The sequence below is a fragment of the Ranitomeya imitator genome, chromosome 1 (genome assembly GCF_032444005.1).
Source record: "Ranitomeya imitator isolate aRanImi1 chromosome 1, aRanImi1.pri, whole genome shotgun sequence".
NCBI lineage: Eukaryota > Metazoa > Chordata > Amphibia > Anura > Dendrobatidae > Ranitomeya > Ranitomeya imitator.
Window position 1 is genome coordinate 233,168,991 of NC_091282.1, and position 20,215 is coordinate 233,189,205.

The following is a 20,215-nucleotide window of genomic DNA, read 5'->3' on the forward strand; positions in this document are numbered from 1 at the left end:
AAACGTATCAACCAAATACCCTGTTTTTTACATCTTTTACTAGCACTTGCGGATTACTGCAACATTTTTTCAAACTGAGTGTTTTTGGTTTTACTATTCTCTTTTGTGTCTTCAGGTTTCTTGGTGGTGTGAGAACATGATCATACAGACTTGTTCACTGTGCAGGTAGCCCATGTGTTCCTGTTTCCATAATTGTTCTCTTGTGTCTACAAGACTGGGGAGTTCCACCACTCCTCTTGGGCTATCTGCACAAAAGCTGTTCTACCCTGTATGCACACATGGATTTTTCCTCTCTGAACCCTGTTCACACAGGTTATATACAGATGATCAGGTTTTTAAATACATCAGATAGGGATTGCATACATTAGTTAGGACTGCTCTGATAAGGGTATACCGTGAAGATTGGTAGAGCAGCTTAGTATACATTTTTTGCAAAAAACGTATCAACCAAATACCCTGTTTTTTACATCTTTTACTAGCACTTGCGGATTACTGCAACATTTTTTCAAACTGAGTGTTTTTGGTTTTACTATTGTCTTTTGTGTCTTCAGGTTTCTTGGTGGTATGAGAACATGATCATACAGACTTGTTCACTGTGCAGGTAGCCCATGTGTTCCTGTTTCCATAATTGTTCTCTTGTGTCTACAAGACTGGGGAGTTCCACCACTCCTCTTGGGCTATCTGCACAAAAGCTGTTCTACCCTGTATGCACACATGGATTTTTCCTCTCTGAACCCTGTTCACACAGGTTATATACAGATGATCAGGTTTTTAAATACATCAGATAGGGATTGCATACATTAGTTAGGACTGCTCTGATAAGGGTATACCGTGAAGATTGGTAGAGCAGCTTAGTATACATTTTTTGCAAAAAACGTATCAACCAAATACCCTGTTTTTTACATCTTTTACTAGCACTTGCGGATTACTGCAACATTTTTTCAAACTGATAGTTTTTGGTTTTACTATTCTCTTTTGTGTCTTCAGGTTTCTTGGTGGTGTGAGAACATGATCATACAGACTTGTTCACTGTGCAGGTAGCCCATGTGTTCCTGTTTCCATAATTGTTCTCTTGTGTCTACAAGACTGGGGAGTTCCACCACTCCTCTTGGGCTATCTGCACAAAAGCTGTTCTACCCTGTATGCACACATGGATTTTTCCTCTCTGAACCCTGTTCACACAGGTTATATACAGATGATCAGGTTTTTAAATACATCAGATAGGGATTGCATACATTAGTTAGGACTGCTCTGATAAGGGTATACCGTGAAGATTGGTAGAGCAGCTTAGTATACATTTTTTGCAAAAAACGTATCAACCAAATACCCTGTTTTTTACATCTTTTACTAGCACTTGCGGATTACTGCAACATTTTTTCAAACTGAGTGTTTTTGGTTTTACTATTCTCTTTTGTGTCTTCAGGTTTCTTGATGGTGTGAGAACATGATCATACAGACTTGTTCACTGTGCAGGTAGCCCATGTGTTCCTGTTTCCATAATTGTTCTCTTGTGTCTACAAGACTGGGGAGTTCCACCACTCCTCTTGGGCTAGCTGCACAAAAGCTGTTCTACCCTGTATGCACACATGGATTTTTCCTCTCTGAACCCTGTTCACACAGGTTATATACAGATGATCAGGTTTTTAAATACATCAGATAGGGATTGCATACATTAGTTAGGACTGCTCTGATAAGGGTATACCGTGAAGATTGGTAGAGCAGCTTAGTATACATTTTTTGCAAAAAACGTATCAACCAAATACCCTGTTTTTTACATCTTTTACTAGCACTTGCGGATTACTGCAACATTTTTTCAAACTGAGTGTTTTTGGTTTTACTATTCTCTTTTGTGTCTTCAGGTTTCTTGGTGGTGTGAGAACATGATCATACAGACTTGTTCACTGTGCAGGTAGCCCATGTGTTCCTGTTTCCATAATTGTTCTCTTGTGTCTACAAGACTTGGGAGTTCCACCACTCCTCTTGGGCTATCTGCACAAAAGCTGTTCTACCCTGTATGCACACATGGATTTTTCCTCTCTGAACCCTGTTCACACAGGTTATATACAGATGATCAGGTTTTTAAATACATCAGATAGGGATTGCATACATTAGTTAGGACTGCTCTGATAAGGGTATACCGTGAAGATTGGTAGAGCAGCTTAGTATACATTTTTTGCAAAAAACGTATCAACCAAATACCCTGTTTTTTACATCTTTTACTAGCACTTGCGGATTACTGCAACATTTTTTCAAACTGAGTGTTTTTGGTTTTACTATTCTCTTTTGTGTCTTCAGGTTTCTTGGTGGTGTGAGAACATGATCATACAGACTTGTTCACTGTGCAGGTAGCCCATGTGTTCCTGTTTCCATAATTGTTCTCTTGTGTCTACAAGACTTGGGAGTTCCACCACTCCTCTTGGGCTATCTGCACAAAAGCTGTTCTACCCTGTATGCACACATGGATTTTTCCTCTCTGAACCCTGTTCACACAGGTTATATACAGATGATCAGGATTTGAAATACATCAGATAGGGATTGCATACATTAGTTAGGACTGCTCTGATAAGGGTATACCGTGAAGATTGGTAGAGCAGCTTAGTATACATTTTTTGCAAAAAACGTATCAACCAAATACCCTGTTTTTTACATCTTTTACTAGCACTTGCAGATTACTGCAACATTTTTTCAAACTGAGTGTTTTTGGTTTTACTATTCTCTTTTGTGTCTTCAGGTTTCTTGGTGGTGTGAGAACATGATCATACAGACTTGTTCACTGTGCAGGTAGCCCATGTGTTCCTGTTTCCATAATTGTTCTCTTGTGTCTACAAGACTGGGGAGTTCCACCACTCCTCTTGGGCTATCTGCACAAAAGCTGTTCTACCCTGTATGCACACATGGATTTTTCCTCTCTGAACCCTGTTCACACAGGTTATATACAGATGATCAGGTTTTTAAATACATCAGATAGGGATTGCATACATTAGTTAGGACTGCTCTGATAAGGGTATACCGTGAAGATTGGTAGAGCAGCTTAGTATACATTTTTTGCAAAAAACGTATCAACCAAATACCCTGTTTTTTACATCTTTTACTAGCACTTGCGGATTACTGCAACATTTTTTCAAACTGAGTGTTTTTGGTTTTACTATTCTCTTTTGTGTCTTCAGGTTTCTTGGTGGTGTGAGAACATGATCATACAGACTTGTTCACTGTGCAGGTAGCCCATGTGTTCCTGTTTCCATAATTGTTCTCTTGTGTCTACAAGACTGGGGAGTTCCACCACTCCTCTTGGGCTATCTGCACAAAAGCTGTTCTACCCTGTATGCACACATGGATTTTTCCTCTCTGAACCCTGTTCACACAGGTTATATACAGATGATCAGGTTTTTAAATACATCAGATAGGGATTGCATACATTAGTTAGGACTGCTCTGATAAGGGTATACCGTGAAGATTGGTAGAGCAGCTTAGTATACATTTTTTGCAAAAAACGTATCCACCAAATACCCTGTTTTTTACATCTTTTACTAGCACTTGCGGATTACTGCAACATTTTTTCAAACTGAGTGTTTTTGGTTTTACTATTCTCTTTTGTGTCTTCAGGTTTCTTGGTGGTGTGAGAACATGATCATACAGACTTGTTCACTGTGCAGGTAGCCCATGTGTTCCTGTTTCCATAATTGTTCTCTTGTGTCTACAAGACTGGGGAGTTCCACCACTCCTCTTGGGCTATCTGCACAAAAGCTGTTCTACCCTGTATGCACACATGGATTTTTCCTCTCTGAACCCTGTTCACACAGGTTATATACAGATGATCAGGTTTTTAAATACATCAGATAGGGATTGCATACATTAGTTAGGACTGCTCTGATAAGGGTATACCGTGAAGATTGGTAGAGCAGCTTAGTATACATTTTTTGCAAAAAACGTATCAACCAAATACCCTGTTTTTTACATCTTTTACTAGCACTTGCGGATTACTGCAACATTTTTTCAAACTGAGTGTTTTTGGTTTTACTATTCTCTTTTGTGTCTTCAGGTTTCTTGGTGGTGTGAGAACATGATCATACAGACTTGTTCACTGTGCAGGTAGCCCATGTGTTCCTGTTTTATAATTGTTCTCTTGTGTCTACAAGACTGGGGAGTTCCACCACTCCTCTTGGGCTATCTGCACAAAAGCTGTTCTACCCTGTATGCACACATGGATTTTTCCTCTCTGAACCCTGTTCACACAGGTTATATACAGATGATCAGGTTTTTAAATACATCAGATAGGGATTGCATACATTAGTTAGGACTGCTCTGATAAGGGTATACCGTGAAGATTGGTAGAGCAGCTTAGTATACATTTTTTGCAAAAAACGTATCAACCAAATACCCTGTTTTTTACATCTTTTACTAGCACTTGCGGATTACTGCAACATTTTTTCAAACTGAGTGTTTTTGGTTTTACTATTCTCTTTTGTGTCTTCAGGTTTCTTGGTGGTGTGAGAACATGATCATACAGACTTGTTCACTGTGCAGGTAGCCCATGTGTTCCTGTTTCCATAATTGTTCTCTTGTGTCTACAAGACTGGGGAGTTCCACCACTCCTCTTGGGCTATCTGCACAAAAGCTGTTCTACCCTGTATGCACACATGGATTTTTCCTCTCTGAACCCTGTTCACACAGGTTATATACAGATGATCAGGTTTTTAAATACATCAGATAGGGATTGCATACATTAGTTAGGACTGCTCTGATAAGGGTATACCGTGAAGATTGGTAGAGCAGCTTAGTATACATTTTTTGCAAAAAACGTATTAACCAAATACCCTGTTTTTTACATCTTTTACTAGCACTTGCGGATTACTGCAACATTTTTTCAAACTGAGTGTTTTTGGTTTTACTATTCTCTTTTGTGTCTTCAGGTTTCTTGGTGGTGTGAGAACATGATCATACAGACTTGTTCACTGTGCAGGTAGCCCATGTGTTCCTGTTTCCATAATTGTTCTCTTGTGTCTACAAGACTGGGGAGTTCCACCACTCCTCTTGGGCTATCTGCACAAAAGCTGTTCTACCCTGTATGCACACATGGATTTTTCCTCTCTGAACCCTGTTCACACAGGTTATATACAGATGATCAGGTTTTTAAATACATCAGATAGGGATTGCATACATTAGTTAGGACTGCTCTGATAAGGGTATACCGTGAAGATTGGTAGAGCAGCTTAGTATACATTTTTTGCAAAAAACGTATCAACCAAATACCCTGTTTTTTACATCTTTTACTAGCACTTGCGGATTACTGCAACATTTTTTCAAACTGAGTGTTTTTGGTTTTACTATTCTCTTTTGTGTCTTCAGGTTTCTTGGTGGTGTGAGAACATGATCATACAGACTTGTTCACTGTGCAGGTAGCCCATGTGTTCCTGTTTCCATAACTTACTCCTTCACTGCCACATTAGGCTGCACCCCTTACTTAGACATTCAACTGCTGCATATAGCATAGTATTCCTTTCTTACTGGCCCTTCCTTGCCATTTAGGCTTAGTGCACTAGAGCACTATACTACCACAGTTTTTTGACTGCTTAGGCCCTGTTTGCCTGTCATATAAGATTTGTTTTACTTTTTCCTTATATATCTTTTGTTGCATACCGCACTTTCATATACCCATATGTTATTGTTATTTATTGTATAACCCTTGGCGCTATTACTACACAGACTGGACCGACTGCATTTTGCAGATTCTGTCTGCACATTTTTTTAACTGCTTGCTATTTATTCGCTACATCTACTATATAAAGCTGAATGTGTGTATGTGTGTATGTCTGGGATTGGCATCTGCACCGTCGCAGCTACAGCCACAAAATTTTGCACAGTCACACGTCTGGACCCCGAGAGCGTCATAGGCTATATTGTGAGGCGAAATTTTAAACCCGCGCGTTCCAATTCACCAAACAATTTTGCCCCTATCTACATAATGGGGAAAAAAGTGAAAGGAAAAGTGTTGGAGGCGTCGCAGCTACAGCAACAAAATTTTGCACAGTCACACGTCTGGACCCTGAGAGCGTCATAGGCTACGTTGTGAGGTGAAATTTTAACCCCGCGCGCTCCAATTCACCAAACAATTTTGCCCCTATCTACATAATGGGGAAAAAAGTGAAAGGAAAAGTGTTGGAAGCGTCGCAGCTACAGAAACAAAATTTTGCACAGTCACACGTCTGGACCCTGAGAGCGTCATAGGCTGCGTTGTGAGGTGAAATTTTAACCCCGTGCTTTCCAATTCACCAAACAATTTTGCCCCTATCTACATAATGGGGAAAAAAGTGAAAGGAAAAGTGTTGGAGGCGTCGCAGCTACAGAAACAAAATTTTGCACAGTCACACGTCTGGACCCTGAGAGCGTCATAGGCTATGTTGTGAGGTGAAATTTTAACCCCGCGCTTTCCAATTCACCAAACAATTTTGCCCCAATCTACATAATGGGGAAAAAGTGAAATGAAAAGTGTTGGAGGCGTCGCAGCTACAGCCACAAAATTTTGCACAGTCACACGTCTGGACCCTGAGAGCGTCATAGGCTATGTTGTGAGGTGAAATTTTAACTCCGCGCTTTCCAATTCATCAAACTATTTTTCCCCTATCTACATAATGGGGAAAAGTGAAAGGAAAAGTGTTGGAGGCAAATTGACAGCTGCCAGATGTGAACAAGGGGGACTTAAAGAATGAGAGCGATGGCGCCAAAGAGTATATACCGATCAGTTGCTAAGGTGGGGCCCCGACATGAGATACTCACCACACATGGGGATATGAACACACACACAAAATGCGCCACACACTACCACGTGCTTGAACACATCACCCTCAGCACACATTTCACCACACATACACCAACCTCGCCACATAAAAGTCGAAACACAAAAGTCGCCGCTCAAAACTCACCACGCGCAAAACTCGCCACATGCAAAAACTAGGCTCACGCAAAACTCGCCACAAGTGCAAAACTCACCTCATGGAAAACTCGCCACACGCAAAACTTGCACACGCGGAAAAATTGCCACATGCACAAAATTTGCAACACATGCAAAAGTTGCCTCACACAAAACTTGCACATACTCAAAAGGCACCAGACATAAAACTCACCACGCGCCAAACTCGCCATGCGCAAGACTTGCTGCACACAACTTGCTACACTAACCTGTCACATGCAACTCGACACACAAAAAGTTGCTACACGCATGTTGCCACACAAAACTCATCTCACAAAAGTCGCTACATGCATGTCGCCACACACAACTCAACACACACAACTTGACAAACGAAACTCGCCCTAAAACACACACAAGTCTGGTATTATCCTTCAAAAATAAAAATCTGATTAATAAGCAGACAAACTACAAGAGCAACAAATGCACCATATAGGAAATACAGCAGCTGTCAGTCACATGACCTGTCTATTATGTGTATGTGTGACCTAATATATACTGCCAGGGGGAGGGCTTCCTGTTGGCTGGGGATTTATCAGGCTGCCAATTTATCTTACAAATACTGAGGTAAAAATACTGAGCAAATAACGTGTTAACGAGGTCTAATACAGGAGATCACACAGGTATATACTATATACAGGGGAGATGACACACAGATATATACTATATACAGGAGAGATGACACACAGGTATATACTATATACAGGAGCAGATGACCTACAGGTATATACTATATACAGGAGGAGATGACATACAGGTATATACTATATACAGGAGGAGATGACATACAGGTATATACTATATACAGGAGGAGATGACACACAGGTATATACTATATACAGGAGCAGATTACCTACAGGTATATACTATATACAGGAGGAGATGACATACAGGTATATGCTATATACAGGAGGAGATGACATACAGGTATATACTATATACAGGAGGAGATGACATACAGGTATATACTATATACAGGAGCAGATTACCTACAGGTATATACTATATACAGGAGGAGATGACACACAGATATATACTATATACAGGGGAGATGACACACAGGTATATACTATATACAGGAGGAGATGACATACAGGTATATACTATATATAGAAGGAGATAACATACAGGTATATACTATATATAGGAGGAGATGACATACAGGTATATATGCTATATATAGGAGGAGATGACATACATGTATATACTATATATAGGAGGAGATGACATACAGGTATATACTATATACAGGGGAGATGACACACATCAGGTATATACTATATACAGGGGAGATGACATACAGGTATATACTTTTTACAGGAGATTACATACAGGTGTATACTATATATAAGGGAGATGACAAACATGTATGTTCTGTAGAAGGACGTAGATCTGGGTATTTATTATGATGGAATATAGGCTGAACTGGATGGACAAATGTCTTTTTTCGGCCTTACTAACTATGTTACTATGTTACTATGTTACTATGTATATACTGAGGTGAAAATGAGAGGTGTGAGGTGAAAATGAAAAGGTGTGAGTGCAAAATGAGAGGAGTGAGGGAAAATAGTGGAGTGATCGGAAAATGACAGATGTGAGGTCGAAATGACAAGTGTTAGGGGGGAATGAGAGGAGTGAGGGAGAAAATGAGAGATGTGAGGGGGAAAATTAAAGATGTGATTGGGAAAATGAGAGGCGTGATGGGAAAATAAGAGAAGTGAGGTGCTATAACTAACCACAGATATTTACTATGCCCAGGCAACGCCGGGCTCTTCAGCTAGTTTTGAAATAAAAATGTTGATATTTTTAAGGCAATAGCTTTTTTTCTTCTCTTCTTGGATGCATAGCTGATAGTATGTAGCTAGAAGGTTAGATAGTGATAAAATGTTTGATAATGTTCAGAATAAAATGTTAAAGTGATGTACTTTGAATAAAATTGAAGTTAAGTTAAAATGATAGGTTGAATACATTAAAGAAACGCAGTAGGCCCGTGGGGGTAGACAGATAGTCCTGCATGTGTAGAAGAAAGATAAAGAAAATGTTGATTTGCACCTTTAGGGTTAATGATAGTATACCCTTAGAGGGTACCTTCCACTAAGTAGATAGAATACCTGTACGGGTAATTGTGTTTTATAGTTAGATAGTAATTGGTTTCCCTTTGCCTTTAAGGCTATGTGCACACTTTGCAGATTCCACTGCGGATTTTTCCGCCGCGGAATTGCAAAATCCGCAGTGAAAACCCATCGCGGTTTTTACTGCGGATTTATCGCGGTTTTTACTGCGTTTTCTTCTGCGGATTTTCAACTGCAGTTTTCTATTGGAGCAGCTGAAAATCCGCAGAAAAGAAGTGACATGCTGCGGAATGTAATCCGCAGCGTTTCCGCGTGGATTTTTCTGCAGCATGTGCACAGCGTTTTTTGTTTCCCATAGGTTTACATTGAAATGTAAACTCATGGGAAACTGCTGCGGATCCGCAGCGGTCAAATCCGCTGCGGATCCGCAGCAAAATCCGCAAAGTGTGAATATAGCCTAAAAGTCGTACGCACAATGTAAATATGTTATTGTTTGTAACGTTCAAGTGTTCTCACCTCCCATAAAGGGAAGCTTAGTATATATTAACTTGTTTTATAGCATTTCAAAAATTTTGCATGTCTTTTGCTGATGTGTTTTTGTTTTCTCTTTCCCAGTCCGGGAGTACTGGATTTAACAGGGGGGTGGGGGGGTGCAGCGCCCCAGAGTCCTGGTCATTGCATTAATGTTATTCTTCCACCAAGGGGAGTGATGTTACGTCTGAGGGCAATGAAGAAGATCTTCTATTCAGGTATCACAACCACAATACACACTTCACACTCCAGGCCGCCAGGGGGAGCCATGCTTCTATCTATTAGGGCACTCCTCACAATTAGGTAAAACTGGTAGTCGGGAGAGAAAGTTAGTCAGAACGAGGAGAGGAGAGCAGACGGAGGTCTGTGGGAGAACGAGGGTTCACGGAGCTGCACCTGCCCCACGTGCAGCAGCATCCAAAGAAAGAGACATTGAAAGGAATTGTGTTGCAGTGAGTGAGAAACGAAGTCATAGCAAAAGGAGAGGAACATCAGGGGGAGACCAGCTAGAAGCAGGCTGCCTCCTTCTGAAGCGCAGTAACCGGTAGCCAGAACACTGAGGGAGTAAGGATCTCTATGCTTTACTTCAGAGACTGGCAGGACAGTTGATTCCACGTTGGCTGCCCGACCATATACCCAGGAGGCACAGTGGTAACTTGTGGGGGCCAGGGCGTCTCTAGGGTCCCTATAAAAAGCCTCAGGCCACCAGTCATACGGGTTTTGTCCTATCCGTCAGGGGGACAGAGAGGAAGAGACTTAACACCTACAATAGTTGTGAGGACCTTACCGAGTTGCTTAGCAGGGAGGGACTACAACACTCAGGCGCTAGAGGAAGGCTATTGAATTCCACCTGGATAAGGGGACACTGGATTTGCCATCAGACCGGCCGGACTCTGCCTACCCTGTGGTCCTTACCCTGGACTGTGGATGCTGAAGCCTTCAGTAAAGGTAAAGAGACTGCAACCTTGTGTCCTCGTTATTCACTGCGCCTTACATCACCCACCATCCACCATCTACACTCTGGGAAGCCCTGGGACATACTTCACCTGTGGGAAGGTATACCATCTAGCTGCCAAAACATCACCCCAGTGGACCCGTAAGCAGCGTCGGTCACCCTGACCGAATACCACAGGTGGCATCACGAACATTATCCCGTTAAAAAACTTCCCCCCATTTTACAATGGACGTCCCTCTAGGGCCACGGCCGGGTCAGCCACCGTGACATCCCTGATGAGAACCGAAGGGCCCGGTACCGAGTATTCCCTAGCCCTTGGGGGTGCTCCACTGTTCTGCAGTACTCAGGATAGGCAACTATACATTAAATGAAGCTGCTCAGAGCAACTCCATTCCATGTGGTTACATCTGTCTGCAGCTGAAGCTCCTAACAGCTGTTCAGCGGATGTGCAGACGTGAGCCCCCCTCTAATTTTATATTGATGACCTGTCTTATAGGTTGGACAATGACAACTCCATTTAAGATGGTGTTGTCCACTAGAGGACAACCGCTTTCTTTTTCAATTGTCTCAGAACAAGTGGGTGGAAATAAGCTAGTGTGATATCTCCCATACACAGTGAGAAAGGTATTACTGTCTTGATCCTATATGTAGGATGTTCCTTACCTGACCTATCTATCACAATCAAGGACATCATGCTTTGCTTTGCCCGTACCGGAAGTCCCCTGCCTCGGAATAACCTTCGACTCTGCCCTGTCCTTCAAACCGCACATCCAAGCTCTTTCCACCTCCTGTCGCCTCCAGCTCAAAAATATCTCCAGAATCCGTCCTTTCCTCAACCGTCAATCTACTAAAATGCTTGTGCATGCCCTCATCATCTCCCGCCTTGACTACTGCAACATCCTTTTCTTCGGCCTCCCTGCTAACGCCCTTGCACCTCTCCAGTCCATCCTTAAGGCTGGGTTCACAGTGCGTCTGTGGCGTCTGTTAGACGGACTACGTTACACCGCGGCATAGCGCGGTGTAACGCAGTCCGTAAACGCCACCATTAAGTCCTATGAAGAACGCATCGCTAGCGCACGCCCACAATGGAATGCAGGCTGCAGCATTTCTTGGTCCGTCACTGCTAGCGCAGATAGAGAATGTCGGCACTTGCGTTAACAGCAGCACGTTAACACATGTGTTGAACAGGCTGCTGTTAAAGCAATGTGAACCTAGCCTTACTCTGCTGCCCGACTAATTCATCTCTCTCCTCGCTACTCCTCCGCTTCCCCCCTCTGCAAATCTCTTCACTGGCTCCCATTCCCTCAGCGTATCCAGTTCAAATTACTAATACTGACCTACAAAGCCATCTATAACCTGTCTCCTCCATATATCTCTGAACTAGTCTCCCGATATCTTCCCTCACATAATCTCCAGTCCTCCCAAGACCTCCTTCTCTCCTCCACACTTATTCGCTCCGCATCCAACCGCCTCCAATACTTTTCCCGAATATCCCCCATCCTTTGGAATTCTTTGCCCCAACACGTCCGACTATCAACCACATTCGGATTCTTCAGACGGAACCAGAAAACCCATCTCTTCAGGAAAGGCTACAGCCTGCACTGACCCCGCTGCTGCCTCATCACTACCGAAGCTACCGCCTCACCAACACCGGAGCTGCTGCAACCCTCAACCTACTGTCTCCTTCCCCATAATCCTGTAGAATGTAAGCCCGCAAGGGCAGGGTCCTCTCCCCTCTGTATCAGTCGGTCATTGTTAGTTTGTTTACTGTAAGTGATATCTGTAACTTGTATGTAACCCCTTCACATGTACAGCACCATGGAATCAATGGTGCTATATAAAAAAATAATAATAATAGCATCAATATACAGAAGCACTGAGCAGTGAAGCTGTGAATCCAGCTTTAAAGGGAACCTGTCACCCCCCCAGGCATTTGTAACTAAAAGAGCCATCTTGTGCAGCACTAATGCTGCATTCTGACAAGGTGGCTTTTAGTTATTGTTCGTTGCACTGCAGAAATAATCGCTTTTGAATTTGGTCCCTCATACCTGTGAAATCGCCAGGGAGGTAGGTCTTCCTCCAATCCCATGCCGCCAATCAGTTTTCCAAGCGATGCTACAGATCTCTTGGAAAACACTAGCATTCTGCAAGCTAAAAACGCTTGTAAAACGCTAGTGTTTAGCGGGAAAACGCATGACAATTCTGCATGCGTTTTGCCCGCGGCACAGTTGCGGAATTGCTGCGGAAATATCCGCGGCAATTCCGGACGTGTGCACATAGCCTTACAGTTTTCTGTGTTACAGAACTGCAATGTATCCGTAAAAATCAGGTGCTAAACTGATAGTCCGCATGGGATCCGAGGTTTTACATGCAGCCGTAGACTTGAATGGGCGAGTATCATCCAAATTGTGTCAAATCGCAGCATGCAGATTCCGATAGTGAAAAAAATCAGTCATCAGCACTGCCCCACCGGATAACATAGGTCAGTGTGCTATCCGGTAATACATCAGATAGCAACTGATTTACACAATTGTGTGCACAATACTCCTATTGTGGCTGTTTAACCACTCAAGTGCCACAGTAAATAAGGCCCACTGGATCTGAGGGGGTTACACTGAGAGAGGAAGATCCATGGGTTCCCTATTGTTTCCCTAAAAGACTGCGCGCTTAAATCATCTAGTGGAGAAAAAAGGGAAATAAACTTTAATACAATATCTCTCTCTCTCTTTCCCTCCCTCTTTCTCTATCTCGCTCTCTCTCTTCCCCTCTCTTTCTCTCCCGCTCTATCTTTCGCTCTATCTTTCTCCCTCTCTCTTTCTCTCCCTCTCTCTTTCTCTTCCTCTCCCACTCCCTCTCTATCTCTTTCTCTCCCGCTCTCTCTTTCTCTCCCTCTCTCCCGCTCTCTCTTTCTCCCTCTCTCTTTCTCTCCCTCTCTTTCTCTCCCGCTCTTTCTCTCCCACTCTCTCTCTTTCTCTCCCTCTCTTCCGCTGTCTTTCTCTCCCTCTCTCGCTCTTTCTCTCCCTCTCTTTCTCTACCGCTGTCTTTCTCTCCCTCTCTCTCTCCATCTCTTTCTCTCCCGCTCTCTTTCTCTCCCTCTCTCTTTCTCTCCATCTCTCTCTCTCCCTCTCTCTCTCTACCGCTGTCTTTCTCTCCCTCTCTCTCTCCATCTCTTTCTCTCCCACTCTCTTTCTCTCCCACTCTCTTTCTCTCCCACTCTCCCGCTGTCTTTCTCTCCCTCTCTTTCTCTCCCACTCTCTCTTTCTCTCCCTCTCTTTCTCTACCGCTGTCTTTCTCTCCCTATCTCTCCCTCTCTCTCCATCTCTTTCTCTCCCTCTCTCTCTCCATCTCTTTCTCTCCCACTCTCTCTCTTTCTCTCCCTCTCTTTCTCTACCGCTGTCTTTCTCTCCCACTCTCTCTCTTTCTCTCCATCTCTTTCTCTCCCTCTCTCTCTCTTCTCTCCCGCTCTCTCTTTCTCTCTACACACACACAAGACTAAAAAAAACACTTTTTATATTTCTTAGATAAAAGATAAAAACAGTAAAAAAAAAAATCAAAACATTGGTCACACTGCTGGATTCATGATGGTCCGAACAGTCAGGAAGATCCCATTATTTATCGCTTATGGTAGACGCCGTTCACAAACAATCCATATCAGAACTGCCGTCTCCATTCTCTTTCCTTTCCAAAAATGTTAATAAAATCTAAAAAAAAAATTAGGAATTCTTTTCAAATTCCAACACAAATTACAGCTGTGTACTAGGAGTGCAGTAACTACAACACCCAACAGATCCAGATAAAGTGCGGCATGGTGTGTGCTGGCACAAGGTGTGGTACATTAACCCATTAGTGATGCATACAGTCATGGGCATCACTGTAAATGTATATAGTAGGGCGAACGCCCCCGTAGTGTAGTGAGGGCAGGTTAGGTGCCAGCTTGTCACCCAGGTCAGAAGTGCCAGTCAGCGATGTCACGGCACAGGGTCGCTCTCACTGGGGACCACTATGATGCCCCTCACTCAGTGGTGCGGGCACATCTGCAGGTACCGCATCTTTACACATAATAATGAATGCAGGGCTAATATTAGAATTGTCTCCAATATTAACCCATTGTAAGCCGGAGTAACGTCTGGCGCAGTAGTGCGGGCACTCACCTGACAGGGTGTCACCACTTTGCCCAGCGTGTCTATGCACACACACTCATGCGTCACAGTCAGGGGAAACTTTGGTCTTTCGTCCACATCACTGAGCTTCAGAGGACCGTCCCACTCACTAACATCAAACACCATAGTGACAGCTGGGCAGCTCTACCCACACAGCGCGGGCACTGCCCGGGCGCCCCGTATAAGAGCGGCCACCGAGCGCCCGCCCCCTGCAGATACTAGCCAATGGCTGACGCGCAAGAAGTCCAGGCTCGGCTGTGATTGGTGGCTGCTGGTGCCGCTCTCCCTGTGCGTGCAGTACGGGAGTGCCGCGGGCTCGGGCTTGCCAGTGTTTGTCTTGGCAGCTGTCACTGGGCTGTTTGTGAGTGCTGATGCCCGCAGGCTCGGGCTTACCGTCCGGGCTCTGATTGGCATGTACAAGTACAAACAGCAGCAGCTTGTAGATGGCAGGAAAGTTACCGGGCACCTAGTGTTTTCCCACTACTTTATGTAAGAGAATGGGAACAGATTTTCCAGATTATTTTAGTGTCAACTTCATATGGATTTAAAGCCTTCTGCTGGCTGTGATTCCTCCCAATCAATGATGGTATATGGAACTACACACACTTGGAGGTGAGAGGTGATATTGCTGGGGGAGGGTCAATAGTCATGGCCCCTTAAGGGTATGTTTCCACGTGCAGGAAACGCTGCGTGTCTGACGCTGCATAGGGACGCAGCGTCAGACACGCAGCGTCCAGATGTTACAGCATAGTGGAGGGGATTTAATGAAATCCCGTCTCCACTATGCGTGGTAACACGCACGCGGCGGCCCTGCGACTCCGGACATGCTGCGCGTCTTTTCAGATCGCAGCATGTCCGTATATCTTGCGGCGACGCTCCGTCGCTGCAAGATATAGCACAGGGCCCTATGGTGGGGAGCGATGATGCCGGATGTGTGCTGTGAACACATCCGGCATCATCGCGTCCCAGAAAGGGGGCGGGGCTTACCACAGAGCGGCTAAGCCGCTCCGGCGATACCGCCGGCCATCCTGAACGTGGACACGCAGCCTCACAGCCGGAGAATACCAGCCGCCAATTGTCAGGTTTAGCTTGGCTGCTTGTCAAAAATGAGTGGGACCATACGCCTTTTTTTAAATTACATTATTTAACCCCTTTACCCCCAAGGGTGGTTTGCACGTTAATGACCGGGCCAATTTTTACAATTCTGACTACTGTCCCTTTATGAGGCTATAACTCTAAAACGCTTCAACGGATCCCGGTGATTCTGACATTGTTTTCTCGTGACATATTGTACTTCATGATAGTGGTAAAAATTCTTTGATATTACCTGCGTTTATTTGTGAAAAAAACGGAAATTTGGCGAAAATTATGAAAATGTCGCAATTTTCCAACTTTGAATTTGTATGCAATTAAATCACAGAGATATGTCACACAAAATACTTAATAAGTAATATTTCCCACATGTCTACTTTACATCAGCACAATTTTGGAACCAAAATTTTTTTTTGTTAGGGAGTTATAAGGGTTAAAAGTTGACCAGCAATTTCTTATTTTTACAACACCATTTTTTTTTAGGGACCACATCTCATTTGAAGTCATTTTGAGGGGTCTATATGATAGAAAATACCCAAGTGTGACACCATTCTAAAAACTGCACCCCTCATGGTGCTCAAAACCATATTCAAGAAGTTTATTAACCCTTCTGGTGCTTCACAGGAATTTTTGGAATGTTTAAATAAAAATGAACATTTAACTTTTTTTCACAAAAAATGTACTTCAGCTCCAATTTGTTTTATTTTACCAAGGGTAACAGGAGAAAATGGACCCCAAACATTGTTGTACAATTTGTCCTGAGTACATCGATACCCCATATGTGGGGGTAAACTACTGTTTGGGCGCATGACAGAGCTCGGAAGCGATGGAGCGCCATTTGACTTTTCAATGCAAAATTGACTGGAATCGAGATGGGACACCATGTTGCGTTTGGAGAGTCCCTGATGTGCCTAAACATTGAAACCCCCCACAAGTGACACCATTTTGGAAAGTAGACCCCCTAACGAACTTATCTAGAGGTGTGGTGAGCACTTTGACCCACCAAGTGCTTCACAGAAGTTTATAATGCAGAACCGTAAAAATAAAACAAACATTTTTTCCCACAAAAATTATTTTTTTAGCCCCCAGTTTTGTATTTTCCCGAAGGTAACAGGAGAAATTGGACCCCAAAATTTGTTGCCCAATTTGTCCTGAGTGCGATTATACCCAATATGTGGGGGGACCACTGTTTGGGCGCATGGGAGGGCTCGGAAGGGAAGGAGCGCCATTTGGAATGCAGACTTAGATGGAATGGTCTGCAGGTGTCACATTGCGTTTGCAGAGCCCCTAATGTACCTAAACAGTAGAAACCCCCCACAAGTGACACCATTTTGGAAAGTAGACCCCCTAAAGAACTTATCTAGATGTGTGGTGAGCGCTTTGACCCACCAAGGGCTTCACAGAAGTTTATAATGCAGAGCCGTAAAAATAAAACAAAAATTTTTTCCCACAAAAATTATTTTTTAGCCCCCAGTTTTGTATTTTCCCGAGGGTAACAGGAGAAATTGGACCCCGAAATTTGTTGTCCAATTTGTCCTGAGTGCGCTGATACCCCATAAGTGGGGGGGAACCACTGTTTGGGCGCATGGGAGGGCTCGGAAGGGAAGGAGCTCCATTTGGAATGCAGACTTAGATGGAATGGTCTGCAAGTGTCACATTGTGTTTGCAGAGCCCCTAATGTACCTAAACAATAGAAACCCCCACAAGTGACACCATTTTGGAAACTAGACACCCTAAGGAACTCATCTAGATGTGTTGTTAGAGCTTTGAACCCCCAAGTGTTTCACTACAGTTTGTAACGCAGAGCCGTGAAAATAATTAAAAAAAAACTTTCCCCCCAAAATTATTTTTTAGCTCCCAGTTTTGTATTTTTCCGAGGGTAAGAGGAGAAATTCGACCCCAAAAGGTGTTGTCCAATTTGTCCTGAGTACGCTGATACCCCATATGTGGGGGGAACCACCGTTTGGGCGCATGGGAGGGCTCGGAAGGGAAGGAGCTCCATTTGGAATGCAGACTTAGATGGAATGGTCTGCAGGCGTCACATTGCGTTTGCAGAGCCCCTAATGTACCTAAACAGTAGAAACCCCCCACAAGTGACCCCATATTGGAAACTACACCCCCCAGGGAACTCATCTAGATGTGTTGTGAGAACTTTGAACCCCCAAGTGTTTCACTACAGTTTATAACGCAGAGCCGTGAAAATAAAAAAAAAAATTTTTCCCCACAAAAGTTATTTTTTAGCCCCCAGTTTTGTATTTTCCCAAAGGTAACAGGAGAAATTGGACCCCAAATGTTGTCCTATTTGTCCTGAGTACGCTGATACCCCATATGTTGGGGTAAACCCCTGTTTGGGCACACGGGAGAGCTCGGAAGGGAAGGAGCACTGTTTTACTTTTTCAACGCAGAATTGGCTGGAATTGAGATCGGACGCCATGTCGTGTTTGGAGAGCCCCTGATGTGCCTAAACAGTGGAAACCCCCCAATTATAACTGAAACCCTAATCCAAACACACCCCTAACCCTAATTCCAATGGTAACCCTAACCACACCTCTAACCCAGACACACCCCTAACCCTAATCTCTACCCTATTCCCAACTGTACATGTAATCTAAACCCTAACCCTAACTTTAGCCCCAACCCTAACTGTAGCCCCAACCCTAACCCTAGCCCAAGCCCTAACCCTAGCCCTAGCCCTAACCCTAGCCCTAATGGGAAAATGGAAATAAATACATTTTTTTAATTTTTCCCTAACTAAGAGGGTGATGAAGGGGGGTTTGATTTACTTTTATAGCGAGTTTTTTAGCGGATTTTTATGATTAGCAGCCGTCACACACTGAAAGACGCTTTTTATTGCAAAAAATATTTTTTGCGTTACCACATTTTGAGAGCTATAATTTTTCCATATTTTGGTCCACAGAGTCATGTGAGGCCTTGTTTTTTGCGGGACGAGTTGACGTTTTTATTGGTAACATTTTCGGGCATGTGACATTTTTTGATCGGTTTTTATTCCCATTTTTGTGAGGAAGAATGACCAAAAACCAGCTATTCATGAATTTCTTTTGGGGAATTACCGTTCCGCGTTTGGTAAAATTGATAAAGCAGTTTTATTCTTCGGGTCAGTACGATTACAGTGATACCTCATTTATATCTTTTTTTATGTTTTGGCCCTTTTATACGATAAAAACTATTTTACAGAAAAAATAATTATTTTTGCATCGCTTTATTCTAAGGACTATAACTTTTTCATTTTTTTGCTGATGATGCTGTATTGTGGCTCGTTTTTTGCGGGACAAGATGACGCTTTCAGCGGTACCATGGATATTTATATCTGTCTTTTTGATCGCGTGTTATTCCACTTTTTGTTTGGCGGTATGATAATAAAGCGTTGTTTTTTGCCTCTTTTTTTTTTTTTCTTACGGTGTTTATAGTTTTATAGGTCGGGTCGTTACGGATGCGGCGATACTAAGTATGTGTACTTTTATAGTTTTTTTTTATTTAGATGAAGAAATGTATTTATGGGAATAATATTTTTTTTTCATTATTTAGGAATATTTTTCTTAATTTTTTTTTACACATTTGGAAATTTTTTTTTTAACTTTTTTATTTTGTCCGGGGGGGGGGGGGGGGGGGGGGGACATCACAGATCGATGATCTGACAGTTTGCACGGCATTCTGTCAGAACACCGATCTGAGGTGCACAGATCCAGGCTTCACAGTGCCTGCTCTGAGCAGACTCTGTGAAGCCACCTCCCTCCCTACAGGACCCGGATGCCGCGGCCATCTTGGATCCGGGATTTGCTGCAGGGATGGGAGGTAAGAGACCCTCGCAGCAACACGATCACATCGCGTTGCTGCGGGGGGCTCAGGGAAGCCCACAGGGAGCCCCCTCCCTGCGCGATGCTTCCCTGTACCACCAGCACATCGCGATCATCTTTGATCGCGGTGTGCCGGGAGTTAATGTGCCGGGGGCGGTCCGTGACCGCTCCTGGCACATAGTGCCGGATGTCAGCTGCGATAGGCAGCTGACACCCGGCCACGATCGGCGGCGCTTCCCCCGAGAGCGCTGCCGATCGCATATGACGTACTATCCCGTCGGTGGTCATAGGTGCCCACCCCACCTCGACGGGATAGTACGTCTAATATCAGAAAGGGGTTAAATTTAAAAAAAAAACAGTATTTGGGCCCTTCTATTCTTGATAACCAACCTTGCTGAAGCAGAGGGTTGTGGCCCCAGCTGTGAGTTTTGTCTGGTGGGTTATAGAAAATACAGAGGAACCCACGCCGGATTTTTTATTTATGGCGCAGGCAGCAGGTGATGAATACTCCCATCAGCCACCGCCTGCTCCCATTGTTCTCACTTTAATATAATTCTCATAATTCTTCCCTGATCGCGCTGATCACCAGCAGAGCAGGGGAGAATGATTATTATCATTTATTTATA

General features: G+C 43.6%; 1 protein-coding gene across 1 annotated transcript in view; it reads right to left on the reverse strand.

Moving 5' to 3' along the window:
* LOC138666283 (phosphatidylethanolamine-binding protein 1-like) overlaps window positions 1-14,856 on the reverse strand; it is a 28,628-nt gene extending 13,772 nt beyond the window's left edge. Inside the window, exon 1 of the mRNA XM_069754511.1 lies at window positions 14,674-14,856. Within this exon, the coding sequence (XP_069610612.1) occupies window positions 14,674-14,808 (135 nt within the window). The 5' untranslated portion in view covers window positions 14,809-14,856. The remainder of the gene's footprint in view (window positions 1-14,673) is intronic.
* Between the last annotated feature and the right edge of the window lie 5,359 nt (window positions 14,857-20,215).